Below are 22,845 nucleotides of genomic sequence, written 5' to 3' on the forward strand. Positions count from 1 at the left end.
CAGCATTGTAGTGCACCAGTTCTATAGACAACGTCCAATATTTGCAATGGGGTAGAGGTGAATCAGACAGTACTCTAGCTTATGAAAGGACCGTTCAGAACCTTGATGACGGAGTGGAAGAGGCTGTTCCTGAGTCTGGTGGTATGCACGTTCAAGCTTCTGTACCTTCTACCAGATGGGAATGGAGGAATATGTATCACAGTCAGGCAGATGAGATGAGTGTATCTTGGCATCATGTTCGGCACAGACATTGTGGGCTGAAAGGCCTATTCCAGTGCTGTACTGTTCTCCATAATCATATTATCTCAGTTCTAATTAACACAATAGTGAAAGATGCAGCAAATTCACAGCCTGAATTATATTCATCTCTGCTATGTCCCTCGGTCCGATACTGTAACATGCCTTCTCTATCTGCATCTGGAAGGTTTAGAGAGATAGAGACACACAGCTCGGAAACAGGCTCTTTGTCCCATCGAGTCCGCGCCAACCAGCGATCCCATTACACTTGCACATGCTGCACACTAGGGACAATTTACAGTTTTTAGAAGCCAATTAACCTACAAACCTGCACGTCTTTGGAGTGTGGGAGGAAACCGGAGCACCCAGGGAAAATCCCACGGTGTCACGGGGAGAACGTGCAAACTCCGTACAGACAGCACCCGTAATCAGGGTCGAACCCGGGTCTCTGGCACTGCGAGGCAGCAGCTCTACCACTGCGCCACCTTGCTGCCAGGGTGGACACTTACTTACTGCCCGTTATGCCTCCTGGCATGTAGGGCAACAACCAAGGTCCTCCACTCCAGTCTGCTCTGTGCTAGTTTCTGGACACTACCCCAGGTCAATGCCATAGTTTTCATTTCCTCCTCTACAGTTCGACGCCATGTAGTTTTGGGTCTCCCTCTTTCCCTTTTCCCTTCTGGTGTCCAGTGCAGGGCTATTCTTGGGATGCTGTCTGCTTCTCTTCTCAGTATATGGTCAGTCCAGTCCCAGCGCTTTCTCATGATGATGGTATCCATACTCTCTTGCTGGCATTGAGCAAGGAGATCTTGGTTGGATATGGTGTTTGGCCAAAATTATACTAAGGATTCTTCCCAGGTTCTTAGTATGGACGACTGGCAGCTGCTTGATGCCACTCGCTGTCATTCTCCAGCGTTCCGAGCCATATAAGAGGGTGGAGAGGACACAGCTCCCGTATATCTACAGTTTGGTCTTGCTGCTGTATGGCTGGGACCTCCATACATTGTTTAGCATTCTGAAAACATTCCTAGCCTTGTTTAACCGGTTCTCAATGTCATTTTGTGCTCCGCCATCGTATCTGTCTTTACTACCAAGATAAATAAACTCCTCAGTTATGGGGGTTCGTTTCCATTCACTTGGATTGGTAAGGGGTTTTGGATGTTTAGTGTCATTCATCCAGATTTTTTTCTGGTTTATCTTCAAGCCAATTTGTTGTGCAAAGTCACTAAGACGGGATGTTTATTCCTACATGTGTTTGTGAGTGTGGGGGACCAGAGCTATGTCATTACAGCAAAATCAAGATCTTCCAATGTTGAGAAGAGGGTCCATCGTATGCCTCTTGCATGATCTTCGGTTGTCTGACGCATCAATCACCCAGTCAATGGCAATATTGAAGAGTAGCACTGACATCACACACCCTTGTCAAACTCCTGTCTTCACCTGGAATGTGTGGTTACTATTCCCTACTCTGCAAGAGAAGTTGGCGTAGAAGCTCTTAATTACTTCGACTGTGTGCTGTGGGATCCCATACATTCGTAATATGCCCCAGAGTGTGTCCCGGTGGATGCTGTCAAATGCTTTCTCGAAATCAACAAAGTTGATGTATATCTGTCTCTGCCACTCTGTGCACTGTTCTATAATGTTACGCAGGGCAAATATCTGGTCAATGCATCCCCTCCCACCACGAAATCCTGCCTGCTCTTTCCTGAGCTGTTTGTCTTACTGCTTCTGAGGTATGTTGTATTATAATCTTTGCCAGAATCTTGCTTGGAATTGATAGAAGAGTGATCCCTCTCCAATTGTTCCACTCTCTTAAGTTGCCTTTCTTTAGTATCCTAATGATGACTCCTTCTGACCAGTCATCAGGTATCTCCTTTCTTTTCCAAATAGCTGTGAAAAGTGGTACAAATACTTCGGCTGCAAGTTCTGGGTCCGCCTTAAACAGTTCTCCATTGAGGTTATCTTGGTCAGGGGCTTTTCCACTTTTAAGGGACTTAATGGCTGTAACAATTTCCTCCTTAGTTGGTGAATCAGTGCTAATATCTAGGTCATCCTCTGCTTGTTGGGTGTTAGCCTCTATTATGGGCGGTGTTCTATTCAATACTTCATTAAAGTGTTCCACCCAGCGGGCTTCTTGTTCCGTTTCTGTTGTTAGGAGTCGGCCCTTTTTGTCTACAATTGGTGTCTCAGTGGTTCGCCGATGTTTGCCACAGATTATTTTGGTTGTCTTGTAGACCTTCCCTTGCTCTCCTTTCTTATTTGCATCTTCTGCTTGATTGTCTAGATCTTCCATGTACGCCCGTTTGTCAGCTCTGGCTTTCCTCTGAACTGCTTTCTTTGCTTCTTGATATTGCAGCTTGTATCTTTCTTGCAGCCGTTTGGATTTTGTTTCATTTATTTGCTTCTTTAATTGTCTCCTATTTTTAATGGTTTGCCATGTGTCTTCAGTTATCCATTCCTTCTTTATCTTCTGCTTGAACCCCAGGCAGGCAACACTGGTTTTCACATCAGCTATTTTGGTTTGTTCCCACACAGTATTAATATTAATATTATTTGCATTTGGCTCTGTGCGATCATCCATATCTACTAGTGCCTGAAACCTGTTCTTTAATTGTAGCACGAAAGAACTTTTCACTTTTGGGTCATGTAGTTTCTCAACGACAAACTGTTGCCTGCCTGTCTTTTTGCTCCCTGTTTTCCTCAGTTTAACTTTGAGAACAGCCAGGACCAGGTGATGGTCGATGCCAACATCAGCTCCCCAGTAATGAGCGTCTCCATGTGCCGTTTATCATCAGGTGGTCTATCTGGTTCTTATCCCTTCCATTTGGAGAGTACCATGTTAGTTTGCGGATGTCTCTGTGCGGAAAGAGGGTCCCTCCAATTACTAGATTGTAATTGGTGCAGAGTTCTATTAGTCTCTCACCGTTCTCATTTATAAAACCACAGCCCTCTTTGCCCATGGCTCTTTTCTGGTTTGTGTTGTTGTTTCCGCTACCGCTGCGCCACCCCCACCCAGCCAGCCAGCCAGGGTGGAGCCAGGGATCTATTGGCATTTCAAGTGCTTTCAGAGTTGTGTCACAAACTGATACAACAAGGCACTGCACCTATAAATCATGACACACAGTAAGTTCCTGAGGCAAGTCAGCTGTTGGGCTGAGGGAGGGAAAGGAAGCAGACAAACACCAGCTGTGTCCCTTGAGTGTGAAAAAATGCTAAGCTGGAGCTTTTATACAACCCTCCCATCAACTGGACACTCTGCACTGTTGATAGGAGCAACAATCTGGAACGGAGATGTTTTTACTACTTAATCTGAGTCAAGGACTGTGGGCTGCACAGTTCCAAGGCTGAATAAGTGCATTCAGTAGAGGTCCCTGGTCAGCAAGTAATCGGTAAAACATTGCTGAAGGAGGCCGCAATGATTGCCTTGGCTGCCAAATGTGCTGCAAACCCAGCTGTTATCAGCCCTTGTTTCTGCACAGTCAGCTAAAGGTATAATAAGCAAACTGGCTAAACTGCTGGAGTAACAGCCAGAGGTGTCCGACTGGTTTGAACACAAAGTCTGAATCCTACTAAGGTAGCTGGGGAATTTAAATTACTGTATATTCTAGACTAATTTACTGTTAACTGTAATGATACAGTAATCAAATAGTGAAAGGCCTGGATAGAGTGAATGTGGAGACGATGATACCACAAGTGGGAGTCTTGGACCTGAGACTATAGCCTCAGAATAAAAGGACAAACCTTTAGAAAGGAGACGAGGAAGAATTTCTTTAGTCAGAGGGTGGAGAATCCGCAAAATTAATTGTCACCAATGGCTGTGCAGGCCAAGTTAATGGATATTTTATGGCAAAGATTGATAGATTCTTGGTTAGTAAGGATGTCACGGGTTATGGGGAGAAGGCAGGAGAATGGGGTTGAGAGGAAAAGATAGATCAGCCACGATTGAATGGCGGAGTAGACTTGATGGGCTAAATGGCCTAATTCTGCTCGTAGAACTTATGAACTTATGATCAAGATTAAATATTGGTTGGTCATTTAAAAAAAATCTGGTTCACCAATATTTTTCAGAGATGGAGATTTGCCCTCTGAAGCTGACAGATTTGACTCCAGACAAACCAATATGGTTCCTTGGTAGACACAAAGTGCTGGAGTAACTCTGCAGGTCAGGTGGTATCTCTGGAGAAAATGGATAGGTGACATTTCGGATCGGGACCCTTCTTCAGATTCATACTTCGGACTGGTTCACTTGTGGTCAGTTCGAGGGCAATTATGGATGAACAATCAATGGTGTCATTACCAGCAATGTCTAAAAAGTGGAGCAGCTGGTAGAACGGCAGCCTTACAGCCCAAGAGATCACGACCCTTTGTGCTATCTGTGTGGAGTTTGCACGTTCTCCCTGTGACCACGTGGATCTCCAGGTGCTCCGGTCTCCTCCCACATCGCAGAGACGTGCGGGTTTGTAGGTTAATTGGCCTTCGGTAAATTTGCCTAATTTAGTTTAGTTTAGTTTGAGATGCAGCAAGGAAAAAGGGCCCTTCGACCCACTGAGTCCATGCTGACCAGCGATCACCCCGGTACATTCGCACTATCCCACACACTAGGGGACAATTTACAATCCTTACCAATTGACCTACAAACTTGTATGTCTTTCGAGTGTGGGAGGAAATCTGTGCACCCAGGGAAAACCCCTTGCGGTTACAGTGAGAACTTACAAACTCCATATGGACTGCAGCTGTAGTCAGGATTGAAAAATGTTCCCGATGTTGGGGAAGTCCAGAACCAGGGGTCACAGTTTAAGAATAAGGGATAGGCCATTTAGGACTGTAGGACTGAGATGAGGAAAAACCTTTTCACCCAGAGAGTTGTGATTCTGTGGAATTCTCCGCCACAGAAGGCAGTGGCGGCCAATTCACTGGATGTTTTCAAGAGAGAGTTAGATAGAGCTCTTAGGGCTAACGGAATCAAGGGATTTGGGGAGAAAGCAGGAACGGGGTACTGATTTTGGATGATCAGCCATGATCATATTGAATGGCGGTGCTGGCTCAAAGGGCCGAATGGCCTCCTCCTGCACCCATTTTCGATGTTTCTATGTTTCTAACCCGGGTCCCTGGCGCTGTCAGGCAGCAACTCTACCGCTGCGCCACCTGGAGTGAATGTGAAAGTGGGATAACATAGAACAGGTATGAACAGGTGATCAGGGGTGGCAGGAGCCTCAGTGGGCAGAAGGACCCGTTTCCATGCTGCGTCTCCAAATGAAAGGGAAAAAAAGCAGGCCTTTAATCATGAAACTAATTTGTGCAAATTTCAAAGTGCATCTGCCATCCGTACCTTCGCTTGACTTCTTTGGCACTCTGAACTTTGACAGTAATTTTTTCAGCTGCTCCCGGACTGTTGTGGCTCTAACAAGTCCTCTGTAATTTAAGAAGTGTTTCTGGCACCACTGCGAGTTTTTATTATGCTGCAGCAGACAGAGAGATACTTAGTGTTAACCTTTTGACTCACCCCAGGTACTCCAAAATAAAGAATTTATGCACATAGGAACAGGTAAAGAAATATTGCCTAAAATGATAAACATCAGTAACAATAACTTACATATAAACAGCAATTTAAATGTCATAAAACCCATCTCTAAATTTGACCATGTTTCGCCCGTGCAAACCTGTAATCCCTTCACTCTCTGCAGGATCATGTTTCTGATCAGTTCATGAGTTATAAGAGCAGAATTAGGCCATTCGACCAACCAAGTCTACTCCGCCATTCAATCATGTATGATCTATCTTTGATCAAACCCTCTCCTTCGACAAACACATCACAAAGACAGCCTTCTTCCACCTCAAAAACATTGCCCGTCTCCGTCCATGCCTCTCCTCCACAGCTGCAGAAACCCTCATCCACGCCTTCATCACCTCCCGTCTGGACTACTGCAACAGCCTCCTCTATGGCGCACCCTCAAAAATCATCAGTAAACTTCAATACATTCAAAACTCCGCTGCCCGTCTGCTCACCCACACCCCGATCCGTGACCATATCACCCCCGTCCTTTACAAACTCCACTGGCTCCCCATCCCCCAGAGAATCCAGTACAAAATCCTCCTCATGACCTACAAAGCCCTCCATAACCTGGCCCCATCCTACCTGACCGACCTCCTCCACAGGCACACTCCCACCTGCACCCTCCGCTCTGCTACTGCCAATCTCCTATCCCCCCACATCCGGACCAAACTCAGATCCTGGGGGGACAGGGCTTTCTCCATCGCTGCTCCCACCCTATGGAACTCACTACCTCAAACCGTCAGAGACTCCTCCACACTCACCACATTCAAAACATCACTGAAGTCTCACCTATTCAGTACTGCCTTCAACCACTGAAGGTCACCCCACCTTCTGTCTCCTTTCTCTGTTCGTTTACCTATTTATCTATTTATTCACTTCCCTATGTTCTCTAAATCCCTGTAAAGCGTCTTTGAGTATATGAAAAGCGCTATATAAATGTAATGTATTATTATTATTATTATTATCTTTCCCTCTCAACCCCGTTCTCCTGCCTTACCCCCATAACCACTGATACCCATACGAATCAAGAATCTCCACATAAAAATATCCATTGACTTGGCCTCCACAGCCATCTGTAGCAATGATTTCCACAGATTCACCACCCTCTGACTAAAGAAATTCTTCCACATCTCCTTTCTAAAGGTACGTCCTTTTATTCTGAGGCTATGGCTTCTGGTCCTAGATTCTCCCACTAGTGGAAACATCCACTCTATCCAGACCTTTCACCATTTGGTAATTTTCAATGAGTACAGCGAGTACGGGCCTAGTGCCGCCAAACGTGCATTGTATGTTAACTCAATCATTCCTGGGATCATTCTCATAAACCTCCTCTGGACCCTTTCCAACGCCAACCAGCGATCCCCCCATACACTAGCACTATCCTGCAGACAATTTACAATTATACCAAAGCCAATTAACCTACAATCTTTGTAAATCTTTGGAGTGTGGGGGGAACCGGAACTCCCGGAGAAAATCCAGGCAGGTCACGAGAACGTACTAACTGCATACAGGCAGCACCCATAGTCAGGATTGAACCCGGGTTTGTGGCGCTGTAAGCCACTGTGCCACTCATGACACTCTTACATATAGACTGAGTGGGCTGTTTCTTTGCATTTGGTACTTAATTGTGAATTGTACTTATGTATGGCAAGAATATGGTGTGCATAAAAAGAATTTCACTGTACTTTGGTACATGTGATAATAAATGAAACAAAGAACCATTAAACAACCTTGCCTCGGGTTTCTTAGCTTCTCAGATCTGCAATCCCCACCCTGAAACTCTCCAATTGTCTTTTCTCTTTTAACTTACTTCTTATTTGACCAAGCTTTTGGTGTCCAGTCCTAATTTCTCTTTTATCTAGCACATTAATTTTTCTTTTTATCTTTTATCGATATTCCTAGAAAGTGATTTTGTCACATTACAAGTGGTATTTACGTACAAATTTTGCAGTTCTATTGAATACAATATATATCGGGCAATAATCAATTTCCATTGGTTTCTTAAACAGTGAAAGAATTTCTGTAACTGCTTTGATCTCAACAAGGTCATTGGATTCGAACCTTAATGAAGGCCTCATAGATGTTGAGCATTGTGAGATGATCACCCTCTGCAACGGCAAACTTCCTGTGTTCTCTTGCCTTGAAAAGGAATGTTAAAACAACACATTAAAATATAGAGCAAACCGCTGAACCAAAATCAACCATAGGAAAAGACAACCCAAAGCGGAACCAAAAACAAAACATATGCATCTCTCTCCCTCTACAGCACCTCCTCCCACCAAAACCTCCCATGCACACACCACAACAACTCTGCGTTAACCTCAAATCTATTTTCAAACATTGAAGAGACACTAAGCCCTCAGGCTGGGACCCGGGTCGACACCATGGAGGCCTCAGGAGAGGATCCAGCAGCATTGTGGGGAGGTCGGTGCAGCGGCCGATGGTGACGCCGACCGACAGACGAAAGGACGTCGCTGCCGAGGGAAGGAACGAAGGACCTGGGGTGGGGGGACAGCCTTGAGGGAGGGGGAAGAGCAACGGGGATCCGGCGTGGGGCGACCGCCGTGAGGGAGGGGGAGGATAGAACAATGGACGATGGAGGACCTCGGTGTGGGGGGACCGCCGTGAGGGAGGGGGAGGATAGAACAATGGACGATGGACGACCCCGGTGTGGGGGGACCGCCGTGAGGGAGGGGGAGGATAGAACAATGGACGATGGAGGACCCCGGTGTGGGGGGACCGCCGTGAGGGAGGGGGAGGATAGATCAATGGACAATAGGGGCCTGGCTTGGGGGGACCGCTGTGAGGGAGGGGGAGGAACAATGGACGATGGAGGACCCCGGTGGGGGGGAGGGGGGGGGGGGGAGATCAAAGGGGGAACTGGAGCAGGGGGAGGGGGGGGATTTGTAACTTTGTAAGCGAATATTGCATACCTTGGTATGCAAGCAAAGAATTCCACTGTGACAATAAAGTTTTCATTCATTCATTCACTAAAAGCTGGAGTAAGTCAGCATCTCTGGAGAAAAGGAATAGGTGACATTTCATGTCGAGACCCTCCTTCAGACTTCAGTTGTGGGCACTCTGAGAGCACCACCCCCCTTAGTCCGTCTCTTCCCTGTGCCTGACCTGGATGCACATATATTTATTTCCTTTTCCCCCTCCTCCACTCATCCCCTTCTGCCATTATTCCTTCCTCTGGCTACAAATTTCACGCCTCTTCTATCATCTCTTTATCTCATATTTGTTGTCTTTTCATCTCTGGCCTTTGTCAATCTGCCCAACACTCCCCCCTCACCTATATATATCCACCTAAAACTTGCCAAACTTTGTCTCCTCCCCAACTACAAACAGTCTGAAGAAACATCCCGATTTGAAACGTCACCCACTCATATTCTCCAGAGATGTTACCTGACCTGCTGAGTTACTGCAGCACTTTGTTTATTTTTTTTATTGAAAGAGGTTTTGGTTTCGTATCAAAAATGTCATTAATTGAAAAACGGGTTGAGATATCCTGTTCAAGCTTACAATAATGTACAACTGAATGCAAATAGATTCATCGAGTTACAGATCCATACAGCACGGAAATAGGCCCTACGGCCCAACTTGCCCATGCTGACTAAGATGCCTCATTACACCAGTCCTACTTGCCCCTGTTTGGCCCATAACCCTCTAAACCTTTCCTATCCATGTACCTGTCCAAATGTCTTTTAAATGTTGTTGTACTACCTGCCTTAACTACATCCACTGGCAGATCGTACCAAGAAGGGTCTCGACCCGAAATGTCACCCATTCCTTCTCTCCCGAGATGCTGCCTGACCCGCTGAGTTACTCCAGCATTTTGTGTCTATCTGTCTTTCCGCTCTCACCTTAAATCTATGTCCCCAGGGGTTATAAAACAATCAGAAATATCTCACCCTGTTTGCTGGAAAGCACTCCATTGATAAACTTTTAAACTTTCACAATAAACAACCAACCTGTTCCAATTGCAACCTGTGCTGTTTACAGTGAAGGGGACATCAGCAAGTTTCATCAACGTAACTCAAAGCACAATGCCTGCCTATTTTTTTTTAACAACGGAAAAAATAATGGCAAGCAGAAGAGAAGGGAACAAGGAGACACAAGGTACTGCAGATGCTGGTTGACAAATAAAAACAAAGGGCTGGATTGGATCAGTGGATCAGGCAGCACCTCTGAAAGACATGGATTTGCACCATTTTGGACCCTTCTTCAGACTGATGGTAGTAGAGGGCAGAAATCTGGAAAAGAGGTGGCGGCAGAATAAAGCCTGGCAAGTGATAGGTGGATACAGGTTGGGGGGGGGGGTTCATTGGCAGATGTGCAGACTGGAGATGAAAAAGAGACGAAAGGGCGTAATGTAAGAGAGTGGAGAGGTGAAGCGTGAAGCCGGAGGGAGGGGTATAGGTGGACAGGGATGGGTGGAAGGGAAAGAGGGGGCAAGATAGTGGGAGAAATGCGCCAATGGCCCTTTTTTGTTTACGCAAAGGATGGTGGGTGTGTGGAACAAGTCGCCAGAAGAGGTGGTTGAGGCAGGTACTACCGCAATGTTTAAGAGACACTTAGACAGGTACATGGACAGGATTGGGATAGAGGAATATAGGTTAAACACAGGCTGGTGGGACTAGTGTAGGCGGGGCATGTTGGTCGGTGTGGGCAAGTTGGGCCGCTGGGCCTGTTGCCACACTGTACGACTCTGATTTTAAGATTAGTTTTGTTTTTTTCTGTACAAAATAATTGATCTTTTCTTCATTGTTTGACAAAAAGATATTTTCAAGAGAGTTCTTGAAAATTTAACTGAATGAAAATCAGTACTGTAATGTTATTAATGATTGGGAGAAGTGATCGTGAACCTCACAAAATGTTTAAGAAGCATTTAGACATGTACATGGATAGGACATGTTTAGAGGGATACGGATCAAACGCAGACAGGTGGGACGAGTGTAGATGGAACATATTGGTCAGTGAGGGCAAGTCAGGCCGAAGGGCCTGTTTTCATGCTGTATAACTCTATGACTAAACACATTCGCCAGGAAACACAGCAGTAATTTTTTTTTTTAATTGTAAAAATGATCCAATTGGTAATTAGCAAATGAGATGAGCTTCAAATATTTATAAAGCATATTGACTGCAATGCGATTTGAAGCTTCTGTGTCACATTAGAGTAACTGAGAGGATTAACTGATGATTAATTCAAGTGAGTAGCTGGTTCAAGGAAACTGCTGATTCCACTGCTCAAGCTGGGAATGCAATAAGTGTTCTGATGTAAACCTGGACCTCATTATTGAAGGGAAAATCTCTCTTTCGTTGACTCCATTTACACCTCATGCTGCCTCGGCAAGGTCACCAGCATAATCAAGCATGAGGCGGAACCTGGCCACCCTCTCCCATCAGGTGAAAGGTAAAGAAGTGTGAAAATGCATGTCTCTAGATTCAGGGACAGTTTCTTCCCAGATCTTATCAGGCAACTGAACCATTTTACCAACAACTAGAAGGCAGTCCTGAGCTACTGTCTACCTCATTGAAGACCCACAAACTATCTTTGCTCGGACTTTATCTTGCAGTAACCGTTATTCACATTATTCCCTTTATCATGTACACCGTGGATGGCTCTGACTGGTTAGTACCTACACTGACTGGTTAGCACGCAACAAAAGCTTTTCACTCTACCTTGGTAATAAACTACCTGACAATAAACTAAATTGACTGCAATGCTCTTCATAGTCAAATAGCCTGTTGATGATCACTACCAAGGTGGAGGAGAAACCAGTCCTTACTCCAACACAAAGTCTGTTCTTGGAAGGGGATTACGACCTCAAGAATCAAAGAGAGAGTCAAGAGGGCGGCACTGTGGCTGTTGCCTCACAACATGTCGATTCCAATAGTCCACCCCTAGTTAAAAAGCAGCTGTGTTCTTAAGTAACAGTGCTGTGGGTAGGTTACGTGGACAGCTTTTGTCCCCAGATTGTATTTAGTCCCAAGACAGCTTTTTTTCCGTTTTTCAATTTCCAAAGTAATGTTTAAGTGCTTCTCTAGTTACTGATCGGAATCACGTTATAACTAATTTGACACACGTAATATGAGGTGTTCCCTACTTTATCACTTGAGTTCTATCTAATTTGTGCATGGGAACGTGCACTATAGCAGAACTACCTGTAATGCATCGTTAATGTCAAATCTACTTCTCCCTTGAAGAAGGAGGGACGTCTAGGTGGTTGTGACCCAAACTAGAAGTGGTCTAAACCTACCGCAGCACTTTTCTGGTTTGGGGGCACCACAAACACATTCTGTATCTGCATCATGGCCGCTATGCTCAAGATCTCCTGCGAACACCCAAAATTCCCTTGGATTAAAAGAAATAAACACGATTAGTAATAGCTACTTTTTCTATGTAGTCAAAATGGTACAAGTTAACTAATGGTAAATGCATCCATTTAAAAATAACATCAGAATTTGCTCTTCAATGCAATTACCAGGTTGAAGCAGTGTCAGATATAATCAGCTTTTCCTGGATGTATTAATCAATTGCATTTGGACGAACAGTCCAATAAAAATGTGCAACATGTGTGTGTCAACAATTTCTATGCATCAATTGATTGTGGATTTTTTTTTAAAAAACAGCTTAAGGCGAAATGGTGTTAATTTGTAAGTATGTGGCAATTGACAGAATACATAGAGTCAGAGGTAGACACACAGAAACAGGCCCTTGGCCCAATTCGTCCCCACGCCAACCAAGGTGCCTTCCTGATCTAGTAATGCTGTCAAATATGACAGCTACAACCACCAATAGCTGACTTCACTTTCAATCTCATATAAAGCATTTTATCGGGATGCCTCACAGCATGGTTTAGGAACAGCTCCATCCAAGAAAGCTGTTTTCTTGGATTGCAAGAAATTGTAAAGAATTATGGACGCAGCCCAGACCATCATGCAAACCAACCTCCCATCCATTTACTTGATTTACACTTCACGTCGCCTAGCCTCAGCATAATCAAGGACGAGTCTCACCCCGGTCACTCCCTCTTCCCCCCTCTCCCATCAGGCAAGAGGTACAGAAGTGTGAAAACACACACCTCCAGATTCAGGGACAGTTTCTTCCCAGCTGTTATCAGGCAAGTGAACCATCCTCTCACCAACTAGAGAACGGTCCTGACCGACCATCTACCTCACTGGAGATGCACGGACCATCTCTAATCAGATTTTGCTGGACTTTGTCTTGTACTAAACATTATTCCCTTTATCCTGTATCTGTACACAGTGGACTGTAATTATGTATAGTCTTCCACTGACTGGATAGCAAGCAACAGAAAAGCTTTTCACCTTGGTACAGGTGGCAATAAAACTCAACTAAACAATCTGTTGCCAAGGAGGAGAGAGCCAGCAGGTTGGGGATTGTGTCAGGGGCAGACATCAATAACCTCAGTCCACCCAATATTTGGAGAAAAATTTAGCCCATCTAATACTAGACGTTGAATGCTGGATACTAAGAAGCCCAGAGGTGACCAAACACTTGATTAAAGTGTTGGGGTTTATGGAAAGTCTTAAAAAGAGGTAGAATGGTGATGAGTAGGCACGATCAAGGGAGGGTTTGAGGTCTCACTAGTTGAATTCATGTCTTCTGATGAATGAGCAACGTAAACTGGGATTGGTCCCAGATCAGAAATGGAGGAGTGCAGCCGTCTCAGAGGGGAAAGTGACAGAGGGAAGGTACGAAAAAGATGAAGATTATAAGTCATGGACCTGTTCAGTCAAGGTATTTATTCACAAAATGCTGGAGTAACTCAGCAGGTCAGGCAGCATCTCAAAAGAGAAGGAATGGGCGACGTTTCGGGTCGAGACCCTTCTTCCGACCTGTTCAGTCAGAAGCCAATGGAGATCAGTACACCCAAGGGGCCAGGAATTTGTGCATCAGTTGAAGGGGAATAGAATTACTTTTGTTGAACGTTATGGAGTGGTGAGGGGGAGGCTGGTCAGGAGATCATTAGAGATCTTTAAAAGTAAAGTAAAATCAGCCAGAGATACGTGGATAGGGAAGGTTGAGAGAGATATGGACCAAACATGGGTAAATAAGACTAGCTTAGATGACACATCTTGACAGGAATAGATGAGTTGGGCCGAAAGGCCTTGTTTCCGTGCTATTGGACCCTAAGACACAAAACTTCATGGAAGAACTGACATAAAAGGATAGAAAATAGTGTTTTGCGGCCCAACTTGCCCACACAGACTAACATGTCTCATCTACACTAGTCCCACCTGCATGTGATTGGCCCATATCCCTCTAAACCTGTCCTATCCATGTACCTATTTAATTATTTTTTTACACGTTGCAATAGTTCCTGCCTAAACTACCTCCTCTGGCAGCTCATTCCATAAACACACCACCCTTTGTGTGAAAAAAATACCTCTCAGATTCCTATTAAATCTTTCCCCCCTCACCGTAAACCTATGTCCTCTGGATCTCGATTCTTCGACTCTGGGCAAAAGACTCAGAACACTGAGGAAGAAAAGTATAACTTTTATTCGCTCAGAACGAGAACTTTGAACTCGTTTTTCCTCCTCATCCCACCCCTAACCACTCTCCACCATCCTCACCGCCCACCATTCTATCCCTACACTCTTCTGGAAATTACTCAAACACATTTAATTGTTCTGACCCAGAAGGTTACCTGATTCCAGCAGCATTTTAGCAAACATTGGATTTAGAGGAAATTCAGCCATGCGTAGACCCAGGGGGTCAGTGAGGAAGCACTGATCATTCAAACCTACGAACAAGCACAGAAAAATCCTGCAGTTAATAAAACGATTCACAACCCACAAACATATCGAAGGTTATGTGGCCAACATTCGCTATATTCAATTATGTAGTGGTTCTCGAAAAAACCCTGAAAAATAATAACGTAGCTTCCAATTCCCTTGAATTTGGTGGAAGTGCGACATTTGAGAAATATGTGTAGCCTTATACACAGATTTTGGATCATTCCTTCGCCCCATGTAACAGCATTACAATGAGTAAAACACAACATGGTGGAGGAACTCAGCGGGTCAGGCAGCATCTGTGGAGGGAATGGACCGGCGACATTTTGTGTCGAGACCGTGTGTGTTCTGCTCAAGACTCCAGCATCTGCAGTTTCTTTTGTCTCTATTTACACGACAACATGACAGACTACTGACTTCTGGGATCCTCGTTCAAATCCAGAAAGTGGCTTGCCGTTAAGATATTAACTTAAATGAGTTTGGTACATAGTTCAGGGTAGCACAGTGGCTCAGCAGTAGAATTGCTGCTTTTCAGCGCCAGAGATCCGGGTTCGATCCCTACTACAGGTGTTGTCTGCACGGAGTTCGTATGTTCTCCCTGTGACTGTATGCGTTTTGTCTGGGTGCTCTGCTTTCCTCTCACTCTCCAAAGACTTACAGGTTTGCAAGTTAAACATTGTAAATTGTCCCTTGTGTGTAGGATAGTGCTAGTATATGGGGTGATCGCTGGTCGGTGCGGACTTAGTGGGCCAAAGGGCCAGTTTCTGGGCTGTATCTCTAAACTAAACTTAACTAAGCTCATGTTCCTATACTGAATAATTGTAAACAAAGTTCAAGAAAGACTTAGGAGCTATACAGCCTGTTTGATAAGCTCAGAACATCTCAATACCTCTCAATACCTTTACAGCCAATGAAGCATTTTGAAAGTGTAGTCACTGCAGTGTGACGATGGTCTGATAGTCAGTTCTGTTAGCAATACTGATTGCGGGATAAATAACAGCTAGAATAGCAATGATAAGACCGCTACTTCTCCTCGAGATTGTGCCATGGGATCTTTTCCAGTGACGAGAGATGGCAGGTATTGTCACGGTTTATCCAGCAATGCTGCACTTGCTCTCTCCTACAATGGAGTATCGATCTGCTCCTGAATAAGGGTAGAGCCATAAAATTGTGACTCAGAAGGATGCAACTGACCTGCGGCTGTGAAGACTGATCTGTGAAACGCGATTATTTCTAAACGCCAGTGGATGGAGGCCAATCTTACACAACATCACTTCAATTCACCTTATCCCAGGAATCAATCTGGTTTTAATCAGATCGTGGACAGCAATAAATAAACCAACTGATAATCAAACAGTGTAAAAGCCACTCTACTTTATCACAGACTCTATTTGTCCCACCTCGAGAAGATGGTTCAATGGCCAGCAGTTAACAGAAAGGTACCAATGCTGAAACAAAAACAGAGACTGCTGGAGAAACTCAGCAATTCAACCAAAAATCTGTGGAAAGAGAAATAGTTAACTTTTCAGGCCGACAACCCTTTGTCAGAACAAATTTTGCTTCGTTTGCTGAATTTTTCCAGCATTTTGTGATTTTATTTCAGATTTCCAGCATCTGCAGTTTATTAAGCCGCATATTTCCTTCAGTACAAATTACAAAGTGCTGGAGTAACTTAGCGGGTCAGGCAACATCTCTGAAGAACATGGACAGGTGATGTTTTGGGTCGGGACCTTCTTCAGACCAGTGTCTGCAGTTTTTTGTATCTATATTTCCTCCAGTATTTCTTTATCAAAATTATTGATGGTGAAGGCGACACTCTGAATACAAACATATCCTTACCTCCGAGAGCATAGAGCAGTTCCAGAGCCTGAACCATTGACTGGGCTGGAGGCGGCTGTGAACAAAACAAAGAATACACCGATAAATCAACAAGATACAAAGTGCTGCAGTAAACCAGCGGGTCAGGCTACATCTCTGGAGAACATAAATAGGACATGTTTCGGGTCGGGACCATTCTTCAGAGTGATTGTAGTGGGTGGGGCGGGGAAAGCTGGAAGAGAGATGCGGGCAGGACAAGGCCTGGTGAGTGATAGGTGAAAACAAGTGAGGCAGATAATTAAACAAAGGCCAGAAATGAAGACAGTAAGTGTGAGATAAGGATAAAAGAGGAGTGAATTGTGAAGCCAGAGGAAGGGATATAGGTAGAAGTGGATGGGGGGGGGGGGGGGGTGGTGACAGGGAAGGGGAGAAATGGATGCAAGTCCAGTTGGGGCAGAGAGATAAGGGGGGGGGGCGCAGGGGTGTGGTGAACACTGATGTTTGCCTTGTTTTGTGGCTATTACAACCGTACGAGTAATTTAGCACACCCATGTTTAAAGTCAGCTATACTAACTAGCAGAATTCTTATGTTTTCAGGCAAACGTAAGAGTGGCAACAACTTTTTTTGTAGTGAATAACAACGTCATCAACCCCTCAGCCACAGCATGCTATAATCCACAATGTGGCGTAATACTGCCGACCTCTCATTGTACAGGTCCATCACTGATTTTCCAACACCCTTGGTTTGAGTGCATTTCTGGATGATCCTTTTTGCCGGACCAACAGAGTCCGGCCTTGGTGGGTGCTGCGATCCCGACCCGCAGGGACAGCCATGGAAGTCGGCTATGGGAACGGATCTGCCAGCCCCAGCGGGGCCGGACTTCCAGAGCCCTGATCTTCAATTGGCGAGGAAGTCCCGATGAGATCGACCATCTCACCCGACCCGTGCCACATTTTTTTTTGGGGGGGGGGGGGGCTCCAGGAGGGAAAGGGGGGGGGGGTTGGTCTGGATCGCTAGAAAATTGGTGGTGGATCTGTAGCAGATAGACACCACATATTTCACCACAACATTGTGATATCCCCTGCACCTTTCACTGTGAGATCGTAATCTGCACCAAATCTTTCATTTTTAACACAGCACACATTTCATTGTGATATTCTGGTATGCCTTACATCCACTGCTATAACACCCTACAATATATCCTACAATTTTCACCATAATATTTTGATATGGCTCCCACATCCAGCACCCTCTGATATAACTTACCTCCCTCTTGGCAAGTCTGGCTTGCTTCAATTTGCCTCAGGAGAGGAGTCAGAATCTCACTGTTCAATGCCGGTGCCTTTCATCCTCATTAGGGTACACCAGTATCAGCCTCACATTTTTCATTATAATACATCTCAAATGTAATCTACACCATTCAGCAATGTTATCTTATCTGGTTCATCTCTCTCTCTCTGGAAATTAGGCAGCACAGTGGCACAGCTGATAGATCTGCTGCCTCACAGAGCAGACCTGGGTTCGATCCTGACCTCGGGTACTGTCTGTGTAGATGCACGTTCTCCCTGTGACTGCAGTGGGCTTCCTCCGGGTGCTCCGGTTTCCTCCTACATCCAAAAGATGTGCAGGTTTGTAGGTTAACCGGCCTCTGTAAATTGCCCCCAGTGCGTAGGAAGTGGACCAGTTATCACCCATACACTAGTTCTATCCTACACACCAGGGACAATTTGCAGGTCAATTAACCTACAAACCTGCACGTCTTTGGAATGTGGGAGGAAAACAGAGCACCCAGAGAAAACCTACACGGTCACAGGGAGAACGTACAAACTCCGTACAGACAGCACCCGTAGTCAGAATCGAACCTGGGTCTCTGGCGCTGTGAGACTGCAACTCCACTGCTGTGATACCAGGTGTTTTTCTAGGTGTAGGGGAACTGTAAAGTACTTTATACATTCAGCTGCCTGAGACACTCTCCCATGAGCAGGGTCCAACAAACAACAATTATACTTCCTAACCTTGTACTTAAATTCCGATGTGGCGATGTTGCTTCCTACATCTATCTGGTACAGATCTTTTTTCCACTGCCCTAATGCTGACTGTTATCGAAAAATTTATCTCCTTACCTTCTTTAAAATGACTGTCTGCTGCTAAATGCTATTTCTTTTTCCCAGCAGATTAAACCCTTTTGAATTCACTGTATTTTCTGCTTTAGAAGTACACAAATCTGCAGTGAGAGCATTTTATTTAGCTATTTCTCGGTCCCACAGACCACACATTGGCACATCAGACGTGCCAATGCCAATACCAAGCCAATTACCTTCATATCAGAGGGCAACTTTATAATGACCTCTGCCAGAGTTTAAAGACATAGCTGCCTCGGAAATACGGCCCTTGCATCTTACATCACTTCCTGATTCCAATCTGTCAAAGCCACCTTGTACAATCAGCCAGTAGAAATGCAGCAGGCTGCTCCCAAGCTAATCTTCTCAGCTGCAACAAATTCCTTTTCGGAGCTTAATCCATGAGCTTCACATTTCAGTTTTCAGGCCTCATGCACAGCATTATGTTCACCTGAGATAGACACAAAATGCTGGAGTAACTCAGCGGGCCAGGTAGCATCTCTGGAGAGAAGGAATGGGTGACGTTTCAGGTCGAGACCCTTCTTCAGACTGAAGAAGGGTCTCGACCTGAAACGTCAACCATTCCTTCTCTCCAGCGACGCTGCCTGTCCCGCTGAGTTACTCCAGCATTTTGTGTCGATCTTCGGTTTAAACCAGCATCTGCAGTTTCTTCATACACATTATGTTCACCTAGTTTAGTTTAGAGATACAGTGCGAAAACAGGCTCTTCGGCCCACTGACTCCACGCTAACCATCGATCACCTATTCTATTTTCACATCCTACACACTAGAGTCCGTGCCGAGCAGTGATCCCCACACACTAGCACTATCCTACACACACTAGGGACCTTTTACAATTTTACCAAAGCCAATCTGTGGAATTCTCTACATCAGAAGGCAGTGGAGGCCAATTCTCTGAATGCATTCAAGAGAGAGCTAGATAGAGCTCTTAAGGATAGCGGAGTCAGGGGGTATGGGGAGATGGCAGGAACGGGGTACTGATTGAGAATGATCAGCCATGATCACATTGAATGGTGGTGCTGGCTCGAAGGGCCGAATGGCTTACTCCTGCACCTACTGTCTATTACCCTACAAACCTGCACATCTTTGGGGTATGGGAGGAAACCGGAGCACCCGGAGAAAACCAATGCAGTTCACAGGAAGAATGTACAAACTCCGTATAGACAGCACCCGTAGTCTGGATTGAACCCGAGTTGGTCTCGGGTTAGGCTGAGAGACGGTAATTACTTACAGACAGAAAATTAAACCTCAACACGTTGTCAATGCCCAGTGCCTTCAGCTGAAGTACGACTGGGGCAAGGTTACTGCGTTGCATCTCTGGCACTGTGGATTCCGGAAGCTTCTCAAATGTTTCTTCTAAAGTCACACAAGAAAGAAAGAAAAACAGTTAATGTTCTAAAGACTGCAATTGAAACTGTGCCGCGTTGCATTCTGAGTTTTCAAGAAGTGAAATAAGAACTAGTTTTTCTATGAAGCGTTCGTTATCATGGCCTTAACCCAACCTCAGCAGCGACAAACCAGGCCATTCCTCCACTATCATCAATTTGTTTAATTTTGTATTTTAGCATTAATGTTTTGTTTCTTTTGCACTTTTGTCTTTTTCTTTTCACTGCCTTGCGGAATTTGTGTGTGATTAATGTATGATTTATGAATAATCTACAGCATTGAAGCACAGAGGGATCTTGGGGTCCTAGTCCATAGCACCCTGAAAGTGGCAACACGAGTAGATTGAGAAAGAAGGCATATGGTATTCTTGCCTTCATAAATCAGGGCATTGAGAATAGACAATAGACAATAGGTGCAGGAGTAGGCCATTCAGCCCTTCGAGCCAGCACCGCCATTCAATGCGATCATGGCTGATCACTCTCAATCAGTACCCCGTTCCTGCCTTCTCCCCATACCCCCTCACTCCGCTATCCTTAAGAGCTCTATCCAGCTCTCTCTTGAAAGCATCCAACGAACTGGCCTCCACTGCCTTCTGAGGCAGGGAATTCCACACCTTCACCACTCTCTGACTGAAAAAGTTCTTCCTCATCTCCGTTCTAAATGTCCTACCCCTTATTCTTAAACTGTGGCCCCTTGTTCTGGACTCCCCCAACATTGGGAACATGTTTCCTGCCTCTAATGTGTCCAATCCCCTAATTATCTTATATGTTTCAATAAGATCCCCCCTCATCCTTCTAAATTCCAGTGTATACAAGCCTAATTGCTCCAGCCTTTCAACATACGACAGTCCCGCCATTCCGGGAATTAACCTAGTGAAACTACGCTGCATGCCCTCAATAGCAAGAATATCCTTCCTCAAATTTGGAGACCAAAACTGCACACAGTACTCCAGGTGCGGTCTCACCAGGGCCCGGTACAACTGTAGAAGGACCTCTTTGCTCCTATACTCAACTCCTCTTGTTATGAAGGCCAACATTCCATTGGCTTTCTTCACTGCCTGCTGTACCTGCATGCTTCCTTTCAGTGACTGATGCACTAGGACACCCAGATCTCGTTGAACATCCCCTCTTCCTAACTTGACACCATTCAGATAATAATCTGCCTTTCTATTCTTACTTCCAAAGTGAATAACCTCACACTTATCTACATTAAACTGCATCTGCCATGTATCCGCCCACTCACACAACCTGTCCAAGTCACCCTGCAGCCTTATTGCATCTTCCTCACAATTCACACTACCCCCCAGCTTAGTATCATCTGCAAATTTGCTAATGGTACTTTTAATCCCTTCATCTAAGTCATTAATGTATATCGTAAATAGCTGGGGTCCCAGCACCGAACCTTGCGGTACCCCACTGGTCACTGCCTGCCATTCCGAAAGGGACCCATTTATCCCCACTCTTTGCTTTCTGTCTGTCAACCAATTTTCTATCCATGTCAGTACCCTACCCCCAATACCATGTGCTCTAATTTTGCCCACTAATCTCCTATGTGGGACCTTGTCAAAGGCTTTCTGAAAGGTTGCAGAGGAGATAAGAGTCAGGTTATCATGATGCAGCCTTACAGGACTTTGATGAAGCCACATTTGGAATATTGTGTGCAGTTCTGGTCACCTCATTATGGGAAGATTGTGGAGGCTTTGGAAAGGTTGCAGAGGAGGTTTATCAGAATGTTGCCTGGATTAGAGGGGATTAGCTACAGGGGGGAGGTTGGACAGACTTGGTTTGTTTTCTTACCAAAGAGATTACTTCATTGCTTTAATCTCAATACTTAATTGAGAAAATTGAATGATGTACACAGAATTGTGCAGGGGAACTGTGTTGTACTTTATACATTCAGCAGCCTGATGCTCTCCCCAAGAGTAGGGGCAAACAAGTGACAGCAAAAATTCATAACCTTGCACTTAAATCCCTACGTCTGGGATCGCAGAAGGGTCCCAACCCAAAACATCACCTATTCCTTTTCTCCAGAGATGCTGCCTGACCCGCTGAGTTACTCCACTTAAACTCAGCAGAGACATTGGCTACTTTGGGGTGAGTTGCTGTCGATCAGTTTGGAAACTTAATCAAAGTATGTACAAATAGGATAGGCCTGGATAGATTGAACATGGAGGACCCAATTCCCTGAACAGGGATGTAATGCTGAGGCTTAATAAGGCACTGGTCAGACCGCATCTGGAGTATTGTGAGCAGTTTTGGATCCCGTATCTGAGGAAGGGTGTGGTGGCATTGGAGAGGAGGTTTACGAGAATGATCCCAGCGATGATTGGGTTGACACATGATGAGCGTTTGACGGCACTGCACCTGTACTCGCTGGAGTTTAGAAAGATGGGGGCGGGGGACCGCATTGAAACTTTCCGAATAGTGAAAGGCCTGGATAGAAAGAATGTGGAGAGGATGTTCCCATTAATGGGAGTCAAGGACCAGACCTTAGATTAAAAGGACGTACCTTTAGAAAGTAGACAAGGAGGAATTTCTTAGTCAGAGGGTGGTGAATCTGTGGAATTCATTGCCACAAACGGCTGTGGAGGCCAAGACAATGGGTATTTTTATGGCAGATAGACATAATCTTGATTAGTATGGGTGTCAGGGGTTTTGGGGAGAAGGCAAGAGAATGGGGTTGGGAGGAAATGGTAGATCAGCCATGATTGAATGGTGGAGTAGACTTGATAGGCCAAGTGGCCTAATTCTGCTCCTATAACCTATGAACCTATGAACAAAGTGGCCAAAACTATGTGGCACAGTTTTGAGGTCATTGAGAAGAACTGACTACATTAAATGTAGTACAGATGTTTAATATTATATGAAATATTGTAGAGACAACAGCAGAGATCTCGAACTCACTTCCGAAATGTGGGGTGGAGGCAGAAACTTTCATCA

General features: G+C 45.1%; 1 protein-coding gene across 1 annotated transcript in view; it reads right to left on the reverse strand.

Moving 5' to 3' along the window:
- dhx35 (DEAH-box helicase 35) overlaps positions 1-22,845 on the reverse strand; it is a 74,153-nt gene that overhangs the window by 6,329 nt on the left and 44,979 nt on the right. The window contains exons 13-18 of the mRNA XM_078418755.1: positions 19,752-19,876; positions 16,400-16,454; positions 14,473-14,568; positions 12,055-12,149; positions 7,853-7,930; positions 5,567-5,696 (exon numbers count right to left, since the gene is read on the reverse strand). Of these exons, the coding sequence (XP_078274881.1) occupies positions 5,567-5,696; positions 7,853-7,930; positions 12,055-12,149; positions 14,473-14,568; positions 16,400-16,454; positions 19,752-19,876 (579 nt within the window). The remainder of the gene's footprint in view (positions 1-5,566; positions 5,697-7,852; positions 7,931-12,054; positions 12,150-14,472; positions 14,569-16,399; positions 16,455-19,751; positions 19,877-22,845) is intronic.

The sequence above is a fragment of the Rhinoraja longicauda genome, chromosome 22 (genome assembly GCF_053455715.1).
Source record: "Rhinoraja longicauda isolate Sanriku21f chromosome 22, sRhiLon1.1, whole genome shotgun sequence".
NCBI lineage: Eukaryota > Metazoa > Chordata > Chondrichthyes > Rajiformes > Arhynchobatidae > Rhinoraja > Rhinoraja longicauda.